We start from the raw sequence: 19056 nt of genomic DNA, 5'->3' as shown, positions 1-19056 counted from the left end.
CAGAACAAACAAGATCCCTATAATTCAGTATATTCCAAGGGATTTAGAAGTTTCATGTCAGGACCTGGGATCAAAGGCTAAATAGTAGAATGAAAGATGCTCTTAGTGTTCTTATGATTTAGGAGACTACAAGGCTTTCAGGAGCTCTGTGCCAGGAGTCAGGGGCAGAGACCAACCTATATGTTTTCCATTCTCTTACACTGTATAAATGGATTTTTTAAATCTTTCAGAAAAACCACTCCCTTGAGTGGAAAATCCTCCTGGATTCCCATGTGACACCTCATTGAATCCTCAGACTTTGTACGGAAGAGAAGACTCTGAGACTAGATGGGGCTCCAAGTCCTTGTCCCTGAAGCATGTCACACTAGTTTCTGATAATATTTCCCATTCACTAACTATTGTTAGGTTCATTTTGAAGGCTTTGAAAATCAAGCCCTTGAACCATACATGGTAAAAAGAATAATAATAATGTTTTGCTGAATTAAAGCAATACTTTTCCACTATTTCTTAGATGTAAGACCCCTTATTCAAACAGTGTTCTGTGTGAGGTGACAACAGTGAGGAGGGATCAATGGCAGTGAGGAGCCCAACTACTGGCCCTTAGCCTCTCCTGCTCTCCTCTGTGGCCCCTCAGTTGACCCCCAGATACACCAGGCTCCAGAGAACCCAGATTAAATGCTAGAATCAGTTTACAAAATTTGTAGCCACAGGACCAAATGCCGTTTATATCAAATGCCAAATCAAAGTGGTACTTTATTAGAATAAACATATCATACCAAAGTGGTAATTTATTAGAGTTAAATATGTTCTAGATATCACATTGATCATATTTATTTATTATAAGTTCTGTGGGGCCATTTTGAATAAAACAAACTGAAATTCCACTATCATAGATGGCGATTCACTAGACTCAACATCCAGTTTTTTCCTGCTGGGATGGGGGTGTATGAGAATATTCTGGCTTATGTAGATGAGTAGTAGCAAATGGTAGCAAAAACTGGGCTTTTGTTGTCACTGTTGTTTCCCTTGTATTCACAGGAGACATTTTATGTTAAATTATGCAGAAATGTGAAAAGAACTATAACAATGTTTTTCCAAGTTGAATTCTTAATAGCCTCTAACAACTTAAGTTCTTAACATAACATGAAGTCTGAAAGACATTTAAATTTTTAAAGACACAAATAATGTCTAGCACGAAAATGTGTCACATTTTTACGTGAGGATGTGACAGTTACTGTGTGACAATGTGGCGGATACCGGCCAGCAGTGTCCATCCCTGCTGTAGATGCTCGTCGAAACACGAGAAATACATACACAGAGACAACCAGGTCCTGTGGGGAAATAGGGACAGAATGGCCACTCTCTCAAGTGGAGAGTGCCCCGTATCTATTCCGAAACAGATTTTTATTGAGAATACAGACTTAATTTGTGGATTCACAGTCTGGCAGAAAAGATCAAAAGAAGTAGGTGACTTACAAAGGTGCAGACAGAATCCCCACTGTGATTTTGGGCAGAGCTTGGAATTTTATCATTTGAAAGGAGTAACAGGGCTCAAAGGGTAGTTTTAGTTTCCTGTCTGTGCCTACAAATTCTAATCTAATAACATCCTCCAGCAAACAGATCTCACAGGATCTTGCATATTCTATGTCCCAGGCCTGATTACCCCAGGGGTCTGCAGTCTCTGGTCTGGGCTGTACCGCCCCTGCTATTTCCTCAGGCCTGAGTTAACAGAGGAGACAAAGGCAGCCAGGAGAAGACTTGGATTTCTCACATCTAAGAACAAGGACTCAGGCTTTGCCAAAGCTGAGGGGGCAGGGGTTGATGTCCATCGCCCCTTCATTTCCACAGCCTCAAGTCTCTTCCCAGAAGCCTCCACGTGATCATGCCTGTCTTAGGCGATTCCCTCCATGGGAAATCTTACCCGTCATTGGCTAACTGATCAAGCTTAGGAGGTTTAGGCACAGAACAGGCAGCGTTCATGCCAGGGAAATAAGTTTCTATCTCCTTAGTGGCTCCTGGTCCAGAGGTCTCTCACTCAGGCTAAGTCATGGGGGGCTACAGCTTCCTGAGACCAGGCAGGGCGGTCCCCAACATGACAAGAGCCTGGGCTCACCTGTATGGGGGACAGCCCCCCCCCACCCACTGCATAGGGCACTGCATCCCCTGTGCCTTTGGGCCTCCCTTTACAGTTATACTGTGAGACAGGTGCTGCATCATCTAAACAATGGCTGGTGCTCTGCTACAACCTTCCTTCCAAATAACACATCTGCCAGAATTTGAAATATCACATAATATCTTGATAGTTTGGGTTACACGGATACATACATATGTCGAAACTCAGAAAATATACAGTTAGCTCAGTATTTGTGTTTCTTGGGACCTAAATTTTACATAAAAAACTGTGAACAAATATTAATCTGTAGACAAAGAGCTGCATGCTTAAGTATTTAGGAAGAAGTGTACTAGTGTCTGCAATTTCTTCAAAATGCATAAAAAATAAGATGGATAGGTAGATAGATATGTTAGTACAATAAAATGGTAATGGCAGAATCTAGATGGTGGATATTCAAGCATTCAAATCACTATAAAATTATTTCTAGTATGTTGTATGTTTGAACTTTATCATAATAAAATGTAGGGGGAAGAGAAATATACATATATATAGATGTGAGCAGAAGGCCAAAGAAAATAAGGAACACAACAGCACAAATTAATACATTGGTGATGCCCCCCAAATTGCAGTATGGTATTTAAGACATCTGTGTACATGAAGGGTGTTGGTACAGTTCTTTTAAGTGTTCATTGAACTCTTTGAAACACTTACAAGGAACCCAGGGAACTCAGATCAAAAACCACTAAGTACTACTATTAACAAAGTGTACAGCTTGTGCATAGCTTAAGAGGTGTGTCCTGTATTTCTAAGCTTCAAAGTGTAGCTGCAAAATAGCTCATCATTATCGAAACTTACCATGGGGGGGTGCTATTCTATGCACAGTATATGAGTTAACAAATTGATCCTCACACTAATCCAGACTCTATCTTCACTTTACAGAGAAGGAAACAAAAGCACCTAAGAATACGCAGGACTACTCTATACCAGAATATTACTTAATTTATCCAGGATTTCAAATTTTAAACCTAAATATTGTGAAGACTGTTGTAGGTTAAATGTTCAACAAATGTTGTATGAGCATCAAACGTGCATCAGGCTCTGTTAGTTGCTAACTTATCAAAGTGTTGAGGCCTGGCTCTAAGCTTATAAATAAGTATATTGTCACAGGAGCACCCATTTTCCAGATTGTAAAGCCGCTCTCAACAACTTACATTTCCTTCTAATTTATGTTTTAACAGCTTGCAAACGAAAGCCAGGGTAGTTGTTTTTCTTCTATAGAGGTCCTCATTGCTCAAGTAAAAAAGTACTGAGGTGGGGCCTCAGAAAGCCAGAATTTATTTATAAAAAATTGTGTGTTTATTCTTATACATGTAAATTTCAGTCACCTTCAAAGAACTCTCTATTTGATGCAATAGACCTATTGAGATGTTGTTTCTACTACTCAAAACAGTTTTTGAACAATTTTAATGCTTTTTAGTGTTTCTGCCATTTTTTGTTTCACCTCTTCCACATCAGCAAAACCTTTCCCTTTGAAGATGTTTTTCATCTGAGGAAACAAAAAAAATGTCACTGGAGGTGAGATTGGGTGAATAGGGAAGGTTGGGCATGGAGGTCATGTGGTTTTGGTCAAAAACTGCTGAACACTCAGTGTAGTGTGGACAGGTGTGTTCATAAATCACCCATCATGAAATGGGCAAATGCACTGAAAGAGTCTTCAAAAAACTTCACTGAAACTGAATGCAGCTTCTCACCACAATGCTGGCTGGTACACTGAATCAGATGGGTTCCTAGAGCACTCACCTAGCAGGGGAAGCCTGTACTACAAAGAGGTCTGCCTTCCAGAAGGTAATTTTGGTTTTTCATGAGTTCCCCCTCATATGTCCACACAAAAACTTCAAGACAAATGTTCATAGCAACATTATTTATAATAGCTAAAAAATGGAAACCACCAATGAACAGATAAATGCCCATCAACTGATAAAAACTAAATGTGACATGCCTGTACAGTGGAATATTATTTAGCTATAAAAAGGAATGAAGTACTGACATATGCTGAAACATTGATGAAACTTTGAAAACAGAAGCTGGACATAAAAGGCCAAATATTGTATGGTTCCATTTATATGAAATGTCCAGAAGAGTTACATCTGCAGTGACAGACAGTAGATTAGGTCTGCATAGTGCCAGGGTGGGGAGGGTGGGTTCAGGCAGATTCTGATGAGGAGTAACTCTTTTATGAGTATAAGGTTTCTTTTTGAAGTGATGAAAATGTTCTAAAAATGATCATGGAAGTGGTTGCACAACTCTGAATATGATCACTTTAGCTACTAACTTTATTATTTCTTTCTGGATTTTATTTATTTTATTTTTAGACAGAAGTGAAGGAAGGGAGAAAGAGTAGGAAACATCGATGTGTGGTTGCCTCTAACACGCCCCCTACTGGGGACCTGGCCCACAACAGAGGCTTGTGCCCTGATTGGGAATGGAGACAGCAACCCTGTGGTTCACAGGCAGGCGCTCAATCCATTAAACCACACCATCCAGGGCTACTTACGCACTTTAAATGAACTTTAATTGAGGCTCCTTTTTGCAACTGGCTTGTAAATTTTAACTTGGACACCTCAGTGACATTAGTTTTCAGACTGCTGATCATTTGAATCTGCCTATTTTCACAGGCTTTCTATTTAATATGAAAAGGGAAAAAAGCACAAACAGAGACTCTATTTAAAAGTGGTTAATGATTGCTGGATAGAAGTAAATACATGGGAACTAAAGAAAAATACTTTTCCTCCCACCTTCCAGGTTCTTTTAGCTGGGCTTGTAATCAAATGAACAGAGACAGACTAACAGCAGAAAATCAAAATTTTAATATGTGAACATGGGGAATTCACAAAGCATGAAAATTCTGAAGTCAGTGAGGCAAAATTGGGCATATGTGATACTATGGACAAAGTATGAAAGCAGGGCAGGGAGTCATGGATTGGGGAGATATAATAGACAGGCTCCTGCTTGGAGTCTTCTTGTCTAATGATTATGCTATAGTTCCTGAAGCATGTTTTTCCATCTGAATCTCTTGAGCTGGAAAGGGGAGAGGTGCATAGATTCTTCTGAGTCTTTTGTTTCTTAATAACGCTTAAAATCATCTTCATGGAAGGCAGCTTATAGTAGAAAAACTTTGGTCCCCTTCAGTACTCCTTACACTATGAAACAAATTCTGTCTCATCCATGTGCTTCAGCTGAGTGTGGTCACAATATAGGAACACTGCTGAGAATATTCAGAATAAGACCTGTTAAAACTTCAGATTTTGCATATTCTTACTTTATCTTTTTAAAACTATTTCAAGAGAGAAAAAGGTAGAAAAGAAATGGAAAAGCAAATATGTTCATTCAAAATATAGTTCCCATACTGAAAATATATCTTAATATCTCAAAAAATCATTATGAAAATTAGTGGTAACTTTTGTTTGATTACAATTTTTCCCCAGACTGATTACAATATAATTAACTTATAATGACAGAGAATTTTATAAGAAGTCATTTCCTAGGATTGAGTTGTTCTCTATTCAGTACCTAACATGATAACATCTCATTAAATACTTCTTCAGTGAATAACTAGTCTAATCAAGATTTTTAAACTTTGTTGTGGATGACTGCTCACATGGAATTATTGTTTACCATTGTGCCTGCCAAAATGCCTAGCCATAGGTATTCAAAAACCTCTTGTTAAATGAATGGACTTTTATAACTTCTTTTTCTGTTTTCTCTACCATTCATAGTTCTCCATTCTCATATATACACATTTAAATTAATTTTTCTGTAAAGCTCAGATAAAGGCACAATACCTGTTCATAGCAACATTATCCAAAATAGCCAGGAAGTAGAAATAATGCAAATGTTTATCATATGATGAATGGAGAAACAAAGTGTGATCTGTCCATACAATGGAATGTTATTCGTCCATAAAAAGAAATGAAGTACTGATACCTGCTACTACATGGCCTCCTTTAGAAAAGAATATTCTACTACTGTCTCAGAGAAAACTGAACACTGTTGTAAATACATTATAGTGTACTTTTGTCCTCCCAATACACAGTGAGAATGTGTTCACAATATTAAGAAGTATAATTAATAGTTTTTAAAGTAGGATTTAGGGAGTAATGAAGCTGCCCTTTGATAATTTTTTTAATTTCCTTTTTCAATTACAGTTGACATTCAATATTGTTTTATATTAGTTTCAGGTATAGAGCGTAGTGGTTAGACAATTATATAGGTATAGAGCATAGTGGTTAGACAATTATATAATTTATGAAATGATCTCCCTGATAACTCAAGTACCCACCTGGCACCACACATGGTTATTACAATATTATTGATTATATTGCCTATGCTGTACTTTACATCCCATGACTGTTCTGTAACTATGAATTAGTATTTCTTGATCCCTTCATCTTTTTCAAGCAGTCCTCCATGCCTTCTCTCATCTAGCAACCATCAGTTTGTTCTCTGCATCCATGATTCTGTTTCTGTTTTGTTTATTTTGTTCTTTAGATTCTACATATAAGTAAAATCATATGGTACTTGCCTTTCTCTCCCTGACTTACTTCATTTAGCATAATACCCTCTAGCTCCATCCATGTTATCACATATGATTTTATTCTTTTTTATGGCTTAGGAATATTCCATTGCATAGCTGTATGAGTTCTTTATAAATTTTGTATATTAACCCCTTATCATATGTATCATTAGTGAATATCTTCTCCCATTCAGTGGGTCATCTTTTCATTTTTTGATGGTTTCCTGTGCTGTGCAAAATTTTTTAGTTTGATATAGTAGCATTTGTTTATTTTTTGTTTCCCTTGCCCAAGGAGATATATCAAATATATATATATATTCCTAAGAGAAATGTCTGAGATTTTACTGCCTATGTTTTTTATGAGCTTTATGGTTTTGAGTCTATCATTTAAATCTTTAATCCACTTTGATTCTTGTATACAGAATATTTTTTACATGTACCTGTCCAGTTTTCCCAGCACCATTTATTGAATAGATTGCCCTTGCCCCATTGTATGTTCTTGCCCTTTTTGTCAAATATTAATTGATCACATAAGTGTGGGTTTATTACTGGGCTCTGTATTCTGGTCCATTGATTTACATGTCTGTTTTTATGCTAGGACTATGCTGTTTTAATTACTATAACCTTGTAGTATAGTTAAATATCAGGTAGTGTGATACCTCTAACTTTATTCTTTCTGAATATTGCTGTAGTTATTTGGGGTCTTTGTGGCCCCATATAAATTTTTGGATTATTTGTTCTGGTTCTGTGAAAAACAGCATTGGCATTTTAATAGGGATTGCATTGAATCTATAGATTGTTTGGGGTAGTATGGACATTTTAATGATATTAATTCTTCCTATGCATGAGCAAAATACATATGCTTTCATTTATTTGTATCTTCAATTTCTTTCTTCAGTATCTTATAAGTTTCTGAGCACAGGTCTTTCACTGCCTTGGTTAAGTTTATTCCTAGGTATTTTTGGATGCAATTGTAAATGTGATTGTTTTCTTAATTTATCTTTCTGATAATTCATTATTGGTATATAAAAGTGCAACCAATTTCTGAATATTAATTTTCTATCCTGCTACTTTACTGAATTCACTCATCAGTTGTAGTACTTTTTTGGTGGAATTTTTAAGGTTCTCATATATAGTATTATGTTATCTGCAAATAATGACAGTGTTGCTTCTTCCTTTCTAATTTGGATGCCTTTATTTTTTCTTGTCTGATTGCTGTGGCTAAGACTTCCAATACTGTATTGAATAAAAAGTGAAAGGGGACATCCCAGTCTTGTTCCAGATCTTAAGGAAAATGCTTTTAGCTTTTCCCTGTTGAGTACCTTATGTTGTTAGCTATAGGTTTGTCATATATGGCTTGGATTATGTTGAGGTATGTTTTTTATTTGTTTCCACTTTGCTGAGAGTTTTTGCCCTTTGATAACATTATATCAAAATCATTCATAAAAGAAAGCAAAACCTTAAGATAATGTGTGTGTCAGTGATTAGAATTAAATGTTTTTGTTACACCTGTGAAACAAAAATTTTAACTTCCATGGCTGAAAGTCTTTTTCTTGATGTATTTTTTTATTATTTTTATTGATTGATTTGAGAGAGAAAAAAAGATAGAGGGAAAGAAAAAGAGGAAAAATACCAGGTCCTGGAGCATGAAGCCTAAACCACTCGCAGCATGGCCAGGCAGAAAAGGCAAGCATGTCCACTGTCCTGGAGTTGTTGAGTTTTTTTATATACCAAGTAGGAGGAAGAAAGATACAACACATTCTGAAAGAATTTTCATTGGCTGTAGACAAAGGATGTGAGAGAAGCTGATGCAGGAATAGTTCTGGAATAGGCACAGGGTAGACAAGGAAGAAGTGTTTGCTCATGTGGATAAACTGTGGGCAGCATATTGGAAAGTTCATGTGTAAACAAGAAGTGGAGGCTCCTGGGATTCCATGGAACCTGGCTATTCTTTTAGCCACCTGGAAGTTAATCAGAAATTCCAACATATACTCTGGAATATGAGTGGTGTTATTAGCTGGCCTACAGTTTTTAACTGATTAACCCCTTTTTGTCCCTTCCTTCCATCTTCTGGCCTACTCTAATTTAACTTAGGACATCTATTAATTTTCTTCTTGTCACACCAAACTTCATTGATCACATAATAATTAGAATCCATGATATCAAAGCAACCTCTGAAATACAAGCTTTATTCTTTTGTATTAACATAGGGAAATCTAAACACAAATAGAACTAGCAGTTTTGTTAACATGAAACCACTTAAGTGCATGGTTTGCCATTGCTTCTTATTCTACTTGATATTAATGTGAATCTATATGTGTGATTTCTGTGAAGAGGGAATGAAAGTTTCCTCATACCAGTTACCTGAGTCAGGCAGTAACTGATACAAAAGAAATCACTTTGCTGTTGTTGCCAGTTAAATGGGGTTCTTCTACAGAGTCGTGAGAAAAGCATTTCAGTGACCACCACATGGCAGAATAAGGTGTAGTGGTGAGATTTATTGGAGCAATATCTAAGGACTTCCTCCAAATGCTCAGTGTCTCATTCACAACCAAACAGATGGATCAGCTCCATTCTGCTATGGAAGAAGTCCAGCATTCTCTTCCCCAAGCCCAGAGAAAGTACCAGTATCCAGAGATTCTGCGCCTTTGGCCCAGCATCGGCAATTCAGTCCAGTCAATGCCAAAGTTTAATCCAGTTCAGTCTCTGTCCCCATACAGCTAGTTTAGTCTCTGTTCTTGGACTCACTCCAGCTGGTGCTTAGAGCTGTGCTTGGAGCCTGACCATAGACCTGTATGGCTGCAAGAAGAGACAATATGTAAACAAATGGGGAAACGCACAAACGAACAGGTGCTACTGAGATGGGCCTTTGTTAAGCTTTGATTATATTACCTAGGGCTTGAGAGTGGTTGGGCTTTTTTTTTTTTTTCCAAACAAACCAATCTTTTTCCTGGCTCTTTGTGGGCTTGTTTTGTATCCTCCCTATATCCAATTTGATCTTTTTCCCAGGCTAGAGACCTCCTCTTTATGGCCACCATCTTACGTCATGGTAAGGTATCTGAAGCTGTAAGTTCCAGACCTAAGCCTGATTAAGTATAACTTCCACTGAGTCAGGCTCAAACAGTCTAGCTCCCTTCTCTTTTGTTAACTCCTAGCTGGTTACATTAACACTGTGACTCTCTGCTAAGATATATGTAGTGACTAAATATATCTTCTAAAATCCACAAGACTTAATAGATGATTTTTCCAAAAAAAAGGAATAATTTTATCCACAATTGAACATGTTTAATGACATCTCAGATTTCTTCAAATAAGAAACTCATGTGAAGTGAATGTTGATCTGAGGGTTCATTTCTCATTCTAATTCTGTCTCTGACAAGTGGTATCTGAACAAGTCAGTATATGTGGTCTCTGAAAATAGAGCGGCTCTCATGACCCCCTTCTCAGAGGCTTTATCCTGAAGTCCTAAGAATTTCATTCTTTCCTCTTGGTCAACCATGTACTTCCTCATGAGGCTAAGAGATGGGTGCCTGCTGGGAAATGATGCTGTGACAGACACACAATGGTGAGCCTCTGCAGAGGAAATACCGGAGTGCTTCCAATGACCAGGAGCCATGTTAAATGCAATTTGTGCTTGTTTCCTTATTTTATTTCATGTAAATGATGGAAGAATTTGCAGAGTTTTGCACACTAGTGTAAGTTGAAATTAAATCAACTTTGAACTCTCTTTTAACTCCTAAACTAAAAAATACATTTTGTTTTTCCTGCAGTATACCAAGATTCATTATTAAATATTGTTTTCCAGATGTTAATCTTGGCTACAATTAATTGTATTTAGGACATGGTTAATCATGTCCCAAGGCATCTTAATGGTTCCTGGAAAAGAAATATCTGCTAGAACGCCTCACTTGTCAAATTTATCAGGAAAGCACAGCCAGCACAAACTTCTATGCACCAATTGTTAAGAAGAAACACTGAAGGAAATAAATATCTCTGCTTTATGGCACATTACAAATGCATCACATCTGCAGTGATTTACCTATCCCCTATATTGTTCATCCCCCAAGCCATGAATTCAGTAAATATTTGTGGAATACAGGCATGAGCTGGACAATTGTAGCCCAACTCCATCAAATATAATAGAAGAGTGGGCACTCATTATATTTTAGTTCAGATATCTCATATCTGATCACTTAATTCAAAACCACTTTAAAGTTAACACTTCTTTTTTGGCTTCCTTTAGACCTCAAGTGATCACTGTCTCAGAGAGAAACTGAATGAGATAATAGCACACTATAGAAGTACAGAAGTGATAGGGACTCTTCCACTTTGTTATAGGATTTTGTTACCAAACAGAAAGGGTTTGTCCCAGAACCAAACACTGAACACTGGGAAATGCAGTGAAGAAAGACTATTTTATTAGGAATGGTGCCACCTAGGAGAATGAGAAGCTAATGCTCAAAAGCCCAATCTCCTCGATGTAGTGCAGGTTACAGATTACACAGGGCAAGTCACAAGACACTGCAGAGGGGTTGGGAGCTGAGTGGTTGAAGGTGAGGTAAGCGTAATAAATCATTGTTTCATGTCTTGAGGACAGTTCTAAGGTCTGTTCCAGCTTCCCTCTGTCTGGTTTCATTGGGAAGTAACCAGCTGTAGGAGCTGAAACAATTACTTAGGTCAAGATGCTGTCTTTAGCCTGCCAAAATTCCAGACCTTGTGATCATTAGTCAGGTCCAGGTTACTGTCTTCTGCTATCTCAGGCATTGCTGATTATCCTGGAGAAAGACTAGGTCTCTGAGTGGTATATATACATATAGATAGAGAGAAGGGTGATTTCTAGAGCTAGGATTTAAAGCTAAACTGAATCAAAGTCACGAGGAATATCCCCAGCTCAGGGAGAGGAGGGGCAGCTGGCAAACATGAGGTCAGTCTTCTCTTCTGTGTTTCAGTCTGCCCTGGTCTCTGAAAATGTGGCTCCTGGAACTCCACCCCATTCTCTAGACTGTCTGATCAGCCTGGAGAGGAGACTTGCCATTATTCAGTGAATGTAGCTTCAGGGGATGGTAACTTATTTTAGCAACCTTACTTAGTGATATTAACCTTGCAGTCAATGCAACTTCCCAATTTTCTCAGAAGACAATTGGTAAATCAACTTCTTTTAATCCAAAAATGATCAGTCTTTTATTTTTTTTTAAGATTTTATTTATTTATTTTTAGGGAGGGAAGGGAGAGAGAGAGAGAAACATCAATGTGTGGTTGCTGGGGGTTATGGCCTGCAACCCAGGAATGTACCCTGGCTGGGAATCGAACCTGGGACACTTTGGTTCCCAGCCCGCGCTCAATCCACTGAGCTACGCCAGCCAGGGTTCAGTCTTTTATTTTTGTTAACTTATTGGACTCCCCAGTGTTTTATTACTGGTCCCTGTTACACTTATGGAACCCTATTTCTAACACTCAACAGATGGGTGGTCATAGGCCAGCTACTTATCTCTCTGTGCTTCAGATTCCTTACTTATAAATTGGAAGTGTTGATTAGTGTCTATCTCATAAGGTTTATGAGGATGAGATGAGTTAATTCATGTGAAGTAGCCAGAACAATGGCTGGCACATCAGTACTTAATAAATGTTAGTTGTCATTATCCTCACAATCTATCAAAGTTTCTCATGATTATATCACAAACACCCCCGCCTAGTGAGAATTTGTCATTAAGCAAACTGTGGAACACAGAATAGGTTTAGGGAAGTGGTTTGCTAAATGCAAGGAAAGGCAGGGACTCAAAAGAAAGGGAAGGTAGGATGGGGTTGAGTAAAGAAGGGGCGTAGGCCCTGTAGCCCCACTTAAAATAGATTCTTCTCTTTGTCCTTTATATTCTATTTCTGGAAATGTCTCATGTGAAGAAACAGTTCTACTTTAGGGAAAAGTAATCTTGGCCAAGCTGCTAATGAAGGTAATGTCCTATGCCCTGCAAACCACATTTAGTTCAGCAAAGCCTCACTGGAGGTAATGCCTACTGTGTCCAGAGCTCTTGCTATCCACTGGGGGGAAAGGAATAAGTCTTGTTCTCTGCTTCCACACCATTCGTGATATAATAGGTGGTCTGTCCCCTCAGATAGTCTACCATGTATGCTGTGGCAGAGGAAGTGGGCCTTGAAGGCTTCTTGGAGGAGGAGGTTTGTGAGGAGGGTGACAGGCAGAGAGATGAACAGGAGGGGAGCCCAGGGTGTGAGGGAGGAGCATCCATCCTCAAGCTCCACCCTGATCAGATAACACAGATGACACTCAAATTCCAGGCTTCACTCTGGTTTAACTACTTCACAGGGGATGGAAAGGGAAGAGAGTGGAGACCAACTATGCCACATAGAGGAGTTTTACCTTTTTGCCCAGGTTTTGGAGCACAAGAATGATATAATCATAGCTGTGTTTTAGGAGCATACATGTGACACCAGCACACCTTTAATTAGTGGTGCAAGACACTTGGAGGCACAAAGGGATAGTGAGACTCTGAATTAAAATAATCTCTAAACAGAATTAGTTCTTAGTAATCATTTTCAACCTTATTAGAGCAGGTTGGGCCTTCTTATATTTTGTTATTGCTGTACTGAGGAATCTTTCTAAGAAAAAAAAGGCTATGGCACACTGCTGCCATTTGGAAGCCTGCATTTTTAAAGGGTATAATACACAGTGACAGTTTTGAGGTATGCCAGTGGGTGTGGGTCCCAATCACTGTTCTCTGCCTGCATAATTTAAAATGACAATTTAACCTGTCAAAAAATGTGAGTGAAGTTCCTTGGATATTTATAAAACATAGAATCATGTCCGTAAATGATGGTTTGTTTGTTTGTTTTTTTAAACTAAATTACAGAAAGATATTTGGATAATAGTTGCTGGCAACTCACCTGTAAGCCGTACTTCCAGCCACGTAAAAATCTGGTGGTCCATAGTTTTTAATGTATTTTCTTGCCCATTACTGAATAAACAAAAGGATATCACAGGACGCTAGCTCAAATTGTAGGCAAAGGTTGAGAGGCAGGACAATGACACAATTTTTGTTTTGTTTTATAATGTATTAACAAACCAATGGTTTCAGGTTCCCTTGAGAAAGTGGAAGTTACCCATGCAAATAAGGTGTTAGTCGGCAGACCTAGTTCACTATTAGCTTTTAGCCCTCTGCCCAGACACGTTCAGGCCTGCCAACTTTAGAGTTTGGGTATTTTTTACCTGTAACTTTAGACGCTTTCTGCACGTTTCAGTAGATATATGCCTAAGAAACTGGGTGTGTACACGAGTTTTTGTGACTCTGCTAAAGCTTAAATACTTTAAAACTGGGCAGAACTCAATGCAGAGGGAGCACTCTAATCAGCACAGCAACGTAGGCGGAGTCAGGTCTGAGCTCAGCTCTGGAGGCGTCCCTCTAGTGGGTCTGTCCCTTGGCCTCACCTCCCGGCGCTGAGCTCTGACGTCACCGCCTGCGCCGCCCAGCAAAAACAGGAAGTAGGACCAAAACAAAGGGGCAGCAAGGCCGGGCAGACCTCCAGTCTTCCTTCCTTCAACACTCGTCTCCGCCCTCACCGCCCGCCCCGAGGAGCCATTCAACTATGTCTAATATGGAGAAACACCTGTTCAACTTAAAGTTTGCAGCCAAAGAACTGAGCAGAAGTGCCAAAAAATGCGACAAGGAGGAAAAGGCCGAAAAGGCCAAAATTAAAAAGGCCATTCAGAAGGGCAACATGGAAGTTGCAAGGATACATGCTGAAAACGCCATTCGCCAGAAGAACCAAGCGGTGAATTTCTTGAGAATGAGTGCGCGGGTCGATGCCGTGGCTGCCAGAGTCCAAACGGCGGTGACGATGGGCAAGGTGACCAAGTCAATGGCTGGAGTGGTTAAGTCGATGGATGCGACGTTGAAAACCATGAATCTGGAGAAGATCTCTGCCTTGATGGACAAATTCGAGCACCAGTTTGAGACGCTGGACGTCCAGACGCAGCAAATGGAAGACACGATGAGCAGCACCACGACGCTAACCACTCCCCAAAACCAAGTGGATATGCTGCTCCAGGAAATGGCAGACGAAGCCGGCCTGGACCTCAACATGGAGCTGCCGCAGGGGCAGACCGGTTCCGTGGGCACAAGTGTGGCCTCCGCGGAACAGGATGAACTATCACAGAGACTGGCCCGCCTGCGAGACCAAGTGTGACAACAGAACTCACTCTGAGGTTTCATGCCTGTAGCTACTTTTTGAAATGTTCTGTGTATATTAGAGAGATACTATACACTAAAAACTTTGAATATGCCAGAATGCTGAAATGCTCTTAAGATGCTTCTACCTTTGGGTTTACAGTGTTCTTAGATACGTTAAGGAATTCTAAGCTTTCCCCACCCTTAACTGGATTTTAAAGTTCTGTATAGCCTATGATGTGTATTTTTATAGCTACATTTTAACAAGATTAGTTAATCTGGTGTATATGATTCTGTCTCAAAAATTAGATCACATCTCTAGTTCCCGTGTATACAGTTTTCTGCCCGAATTGTCAAAATTGAAGGGTGTTTTTAATTTAGTGAAATTGAAAGTATACAAAATTGGCATATGGTGCATAAAAATTAAAGAGGAGAATGATTGCTTTGATTACAGAGCTATCAATACCTCATTCAACTTACGGACTGTGCTATTTCTGTGTATCGTTTATTTTTTGCCATCAAAACGGGACTACAGTTGACTATTAATCTGTTTTCATAACATTAAAATTACTTTAGGACAGTCTTGTGTAATACCCTCTTATTGTTTACATTGGGTAAATTTTTTGTATGGTAGTTGTCTTTTATAACAAAAAAAATATGCCATGTAACTTCCATTATAAGGAAAAAGTGTTTGATTGCTTTTTTATTTGTTAAAGAGTTTTTTAAAAGATTTACAGGGTTTAACATATGGCATTTCTTTCAAATGAACTTCTCTAACATTTCTAGCTATTTTCCTATTTCAGCACTTTAATTAGACTTCTTACAAAAATATGTTGATTACCATGTCAGTCACATAACTCACTCTAACATTGCCAAAGAACTGTTGGTTGGATTGAGGAAATCCTGGGACTGTGTGTTTGTAGGTTTTCTTTTGATTTTAACAACCAAAAATAGAAATAAAATTAGAATAGCATTTAACATTCTAGTTATCTGCATTTATCATGTTCTAAAACAACTCATTTAAAAATTCTTGGCAGTATAAGTTGGAATGTTTTACTTAGCCATGCAGGCAGCTGAAAGTCAGGGAAGAAGGAAAGATGCAGGATTGAACAGCATGCTTGACCCTCTAAGGCTAGAGCCTAGCTGTGCTGCCTTCCACCTTTCTGGAATGGCAGTGTGTATTTCTGGCTGAAAAGGAAAACCTGTAGCCTCAAAACATGAAGAACATCAGTTTGCTTTTGTGTTGGCAGGTATGTTAATCTAAGTTAAGTACTTGTGGATATTTAAAATTCCTCTTTTCCTTCACTGGAAGATTTCTCCGTAAGAGAATTCCAGTGTTCCAGAAAATAATTATAGGGACTCTCCCAGGCCCTTTGAAAGATTCACCATTATAACATGTTTTCCAGGGCAAACAAGTGTGTTTAAGGGGGAAAAACATGTGCAGATGAGAACTGATCTTCATATTTAAGTATCTTTATATCTGACTGGTGGTTGTTCTGAAGTCTTCTGTAAGGGACACCTATCCATTGTCTGCCCCACATCTTTCTAAAATTCCTCCCCTTTTTGTGTCCTATCCAGGTGATTTCACAAAGGCAGCTGTGTGAGAACAGCAAGAGTAACCCCTCTTGAGACTGAAAAAAATAATTAAAACTTGGAAAATAGCTTAGTGTTGAACCCTTTTGTAAATTGAAGACCCTTTTATAATATAAATATTCCCAACAATATTAATATATTTTATGAGATTAAATAATGCTTAAATAAGCTTGGGCATTCTTAAAATATGTTCATTTCAAACTATATAAATGTATATTTTCAGGAACCATAAACATTACTTCAGAAACATTAGACCTATGAATTATTTTCTCATTTTTGCAGTTGGTGAAATGCTGAAATGCGAACCACAGAAGTTTGTCAAATAAATTATTTTAAATTGTAGGTTACTGCATATGTTTGTGCATACTGTTTTAAAAACTTTTAAAAAATTAATTCAGAGGTAGGTTTGGTTCAGAAAGCATGGTGATTTTCCCAAGCTCACCCTTACCACCTGAATTTCTGTTCAGTTAGCATAGAATTTTCATGCACAGTTCTAGAAGCCCTATTACTAGTTCTTTACTATAATAGTTTCTTCAAGTCAACAAGATACTTCCTCATACTGAAACTTCCCCAGGCTACAAATAGATATAGTTTTCAAAAAGATCGAACTCAAACATACCAAGGAAATATTAAGTAATCTTCCATGTAACTACTAGTAGTTTTTATTTGTATCTTTTTATTTTCCTGCCTGCAAATGTACAGTTCCCAACATGGTCCTAGGATAAATTTTTAGTTATTTATGAACTGTTTATTTCAGTTCAGATGATATGAACTTTACTGGAGAACTTTCTTACTAAAGCTATTTCTTCTTGATGGAATGTTAATGCATGTATGTGCCTTTTAAATAGAAATGTACAATGAGTCTTGGTTGCTTTGTGCCTACCCAGCTGTCCTTGATTTGGAAAAGAGCCACCTAAAATAAGCACCACTGTGATAACCTTACTAATTAAATACAGTCTCAGGGTCAGCCAGACATTCTCACATTGTGAAACAGAAGTGAGGGACCTTCTGTTTTAGATTCTTTCTTTGCAATATGCACAACACCCTCTTGGAAGTGTTTCTGTAGCCAAAATCCAAAGCTCAAGACTTTCAGTACTATTGACAAAAAGCCACAAGCCGGTGGACATTGAACAAACTGATGAGCAGGGCCCTGTCTTTTTTTTTTTTTCCTTACAATCACTGGGCATTAGAAAAAATCCTGCCTGGTTTATCTAGGTTGGATTTTCTATAACTAGATGCTAAGTTCCATAAGGAGAAGGACTGACAGTGTCTTTCTTAATGACAATTTCTGGGCCTAGTGTGATTGGTCCCCAGCTCAGTGTGCTCCTGCTAGTGTCTTCGTGTGAATGCATACCTCCCTCATAATCATGACTAAGGCTCTCTAATGACTATGTACACAGTGGGTAAGGTGGGTGCAGTGGGAACATGGCCAGAGCCCCATTATATTCCCTCAGAACACTTGTGTCCTTTTCCTTCATAGCATTCTTCCAACTTGAAATATTTGCTCCTGCTCTTGAGGGTTTATACATCCTCCCTCCTAAATAGTGTCAGGACAAACCAGCAGTGTTTATTCAGAATGATTGATTACAATAAAAGATTTAGGCTAAAATATATCAGGTGCTGGTTATCTTAGGTGTCTTTCTAGAAATCAAAGACATGCTTCTGCCTTAAGTGGCACTCAATGCAGTTATGTAGATAAGGCATACATATTAAAAGAAAAATGGACATGAGTGTATACAGATGTAAAAAATTCATCCAGATGAACACAAGAGTAGTGCATTTTACACATTGTGTTTTATACCTCAACTTTTAAAAACATTAAATCACAGTATAAGGCAGTATATCATGCTAATTAAGTCATGAAATAGTAAGTACATGAATAGAAATACAGTATCTGTGGTTGTTAGAATTGAATTTAATCTGGGGCTTCAAAGAAAAACAAGTGGGAATTACACAAAGGTCAGAGGCCAAAAACTACATGGGATTTGACTGGAGTGGAGGGTTTAGCAGCAAACAGTGAAGAAGAAAGAGATCAGGCACATTGTGAATGGCTTGGAGGCCATATTAAAAGTGTGGACTTTACCCTAAGGAAAGGAGCAGGAGCATGAATCACAGAAACTTATTGTCCAGATGAAAAGAAATTAGAGCCTAGAGTTGGATGGCAGTAAAAATGGAGGAAAAAAGATACAGTGCTTCTCACACTGATACGTGCATGAACTACTGTTTCACCTGGGGATATGGTTCAGCTGCAAATTCTGCAGATGCTGCTACAGAATCTTTTAAGTGTTACCAGATTAAATGGGTCCATTTGCCTGCATGCTTCAAAGCCAAAACAAAACTTGAACAGCAGCTTGAAACAAAGAAAGTGAAGGTTTGTTATTTGTGGTGCTATGCTCAAAGTAACAGGTGAGCTAATGCTCAAAGACCTGGCTTCCCAATGGCTTCTAGGGGATGGATTTATATATGGGGGGATCATTAATCATGGTGACTACGGGAGTTAGGGTTGTGATCTCTCTTGATTGGTCAGTGCTAAGGTAGAGGGTAGTTGATCATTGCATCCCATCCTGATGTCAGCCATGTTCTCATTCTGTCTGGTTTCA

General features: G+C 38.5%; 2 protein-coding genes across 3 annotated transcripts in view; both read left to right on the top strand.

The window, feature by feature from the left end:
- GNAL (G protein subunit alpha L) overlaps window positions 1–19056 on the top strand; it is a 160969-nt gene that overhangs the window by 119682 nt on the left and 22231 nt on the right. The gene's annotated exons all lie outside the window — the stretch shown is intronic.
- On the top strand, window positions 14161–15841 carry CHMP1B (charged multivesicular body protein 1B). The gene has a single exon (XM_045850385.1). The coding sequence runs from the start codon at window positions 14283–14285 to the stop codon at window positions 14880–14882; it is 600 nt and encodes a 199-aa protein (XP_045706341.1). The 5' UTR covers window positions 14161–14282; the 3' UTR covers window positions 14883–15841.

Source organism: Phyllostomus hastatus, unplaced genomic scaffold (assembly GCF_019186645.2).
Source record: "Phyllostomus hastatus isolate PE091 unplaced genomic scaffold, TTU_PhHast_1.1 phas_contig_80, whole genome shotgun sequence".
Taxonomy (NCBI): Eukaryota; Metazoa; Chordata; class Mammalia; order Chiroptera; family Phyllostomidae; genus Phyllostomus; species Phyllostomus hastatus.
The sequence above is the reverse complement of the archived record's forward strand: the minus strand, read 5'-3'. Positions and strand labels throughout refer to the sequence as shown.

Coding starts and splice junctions, on each gene's coding strand:
- CHMP1B (XM_045850385.1), top strand. CDS start 14,283: ATGTCTAATATGGAGAAACACCTGTTCAACTTAAAGTTTGCAGCCAAA.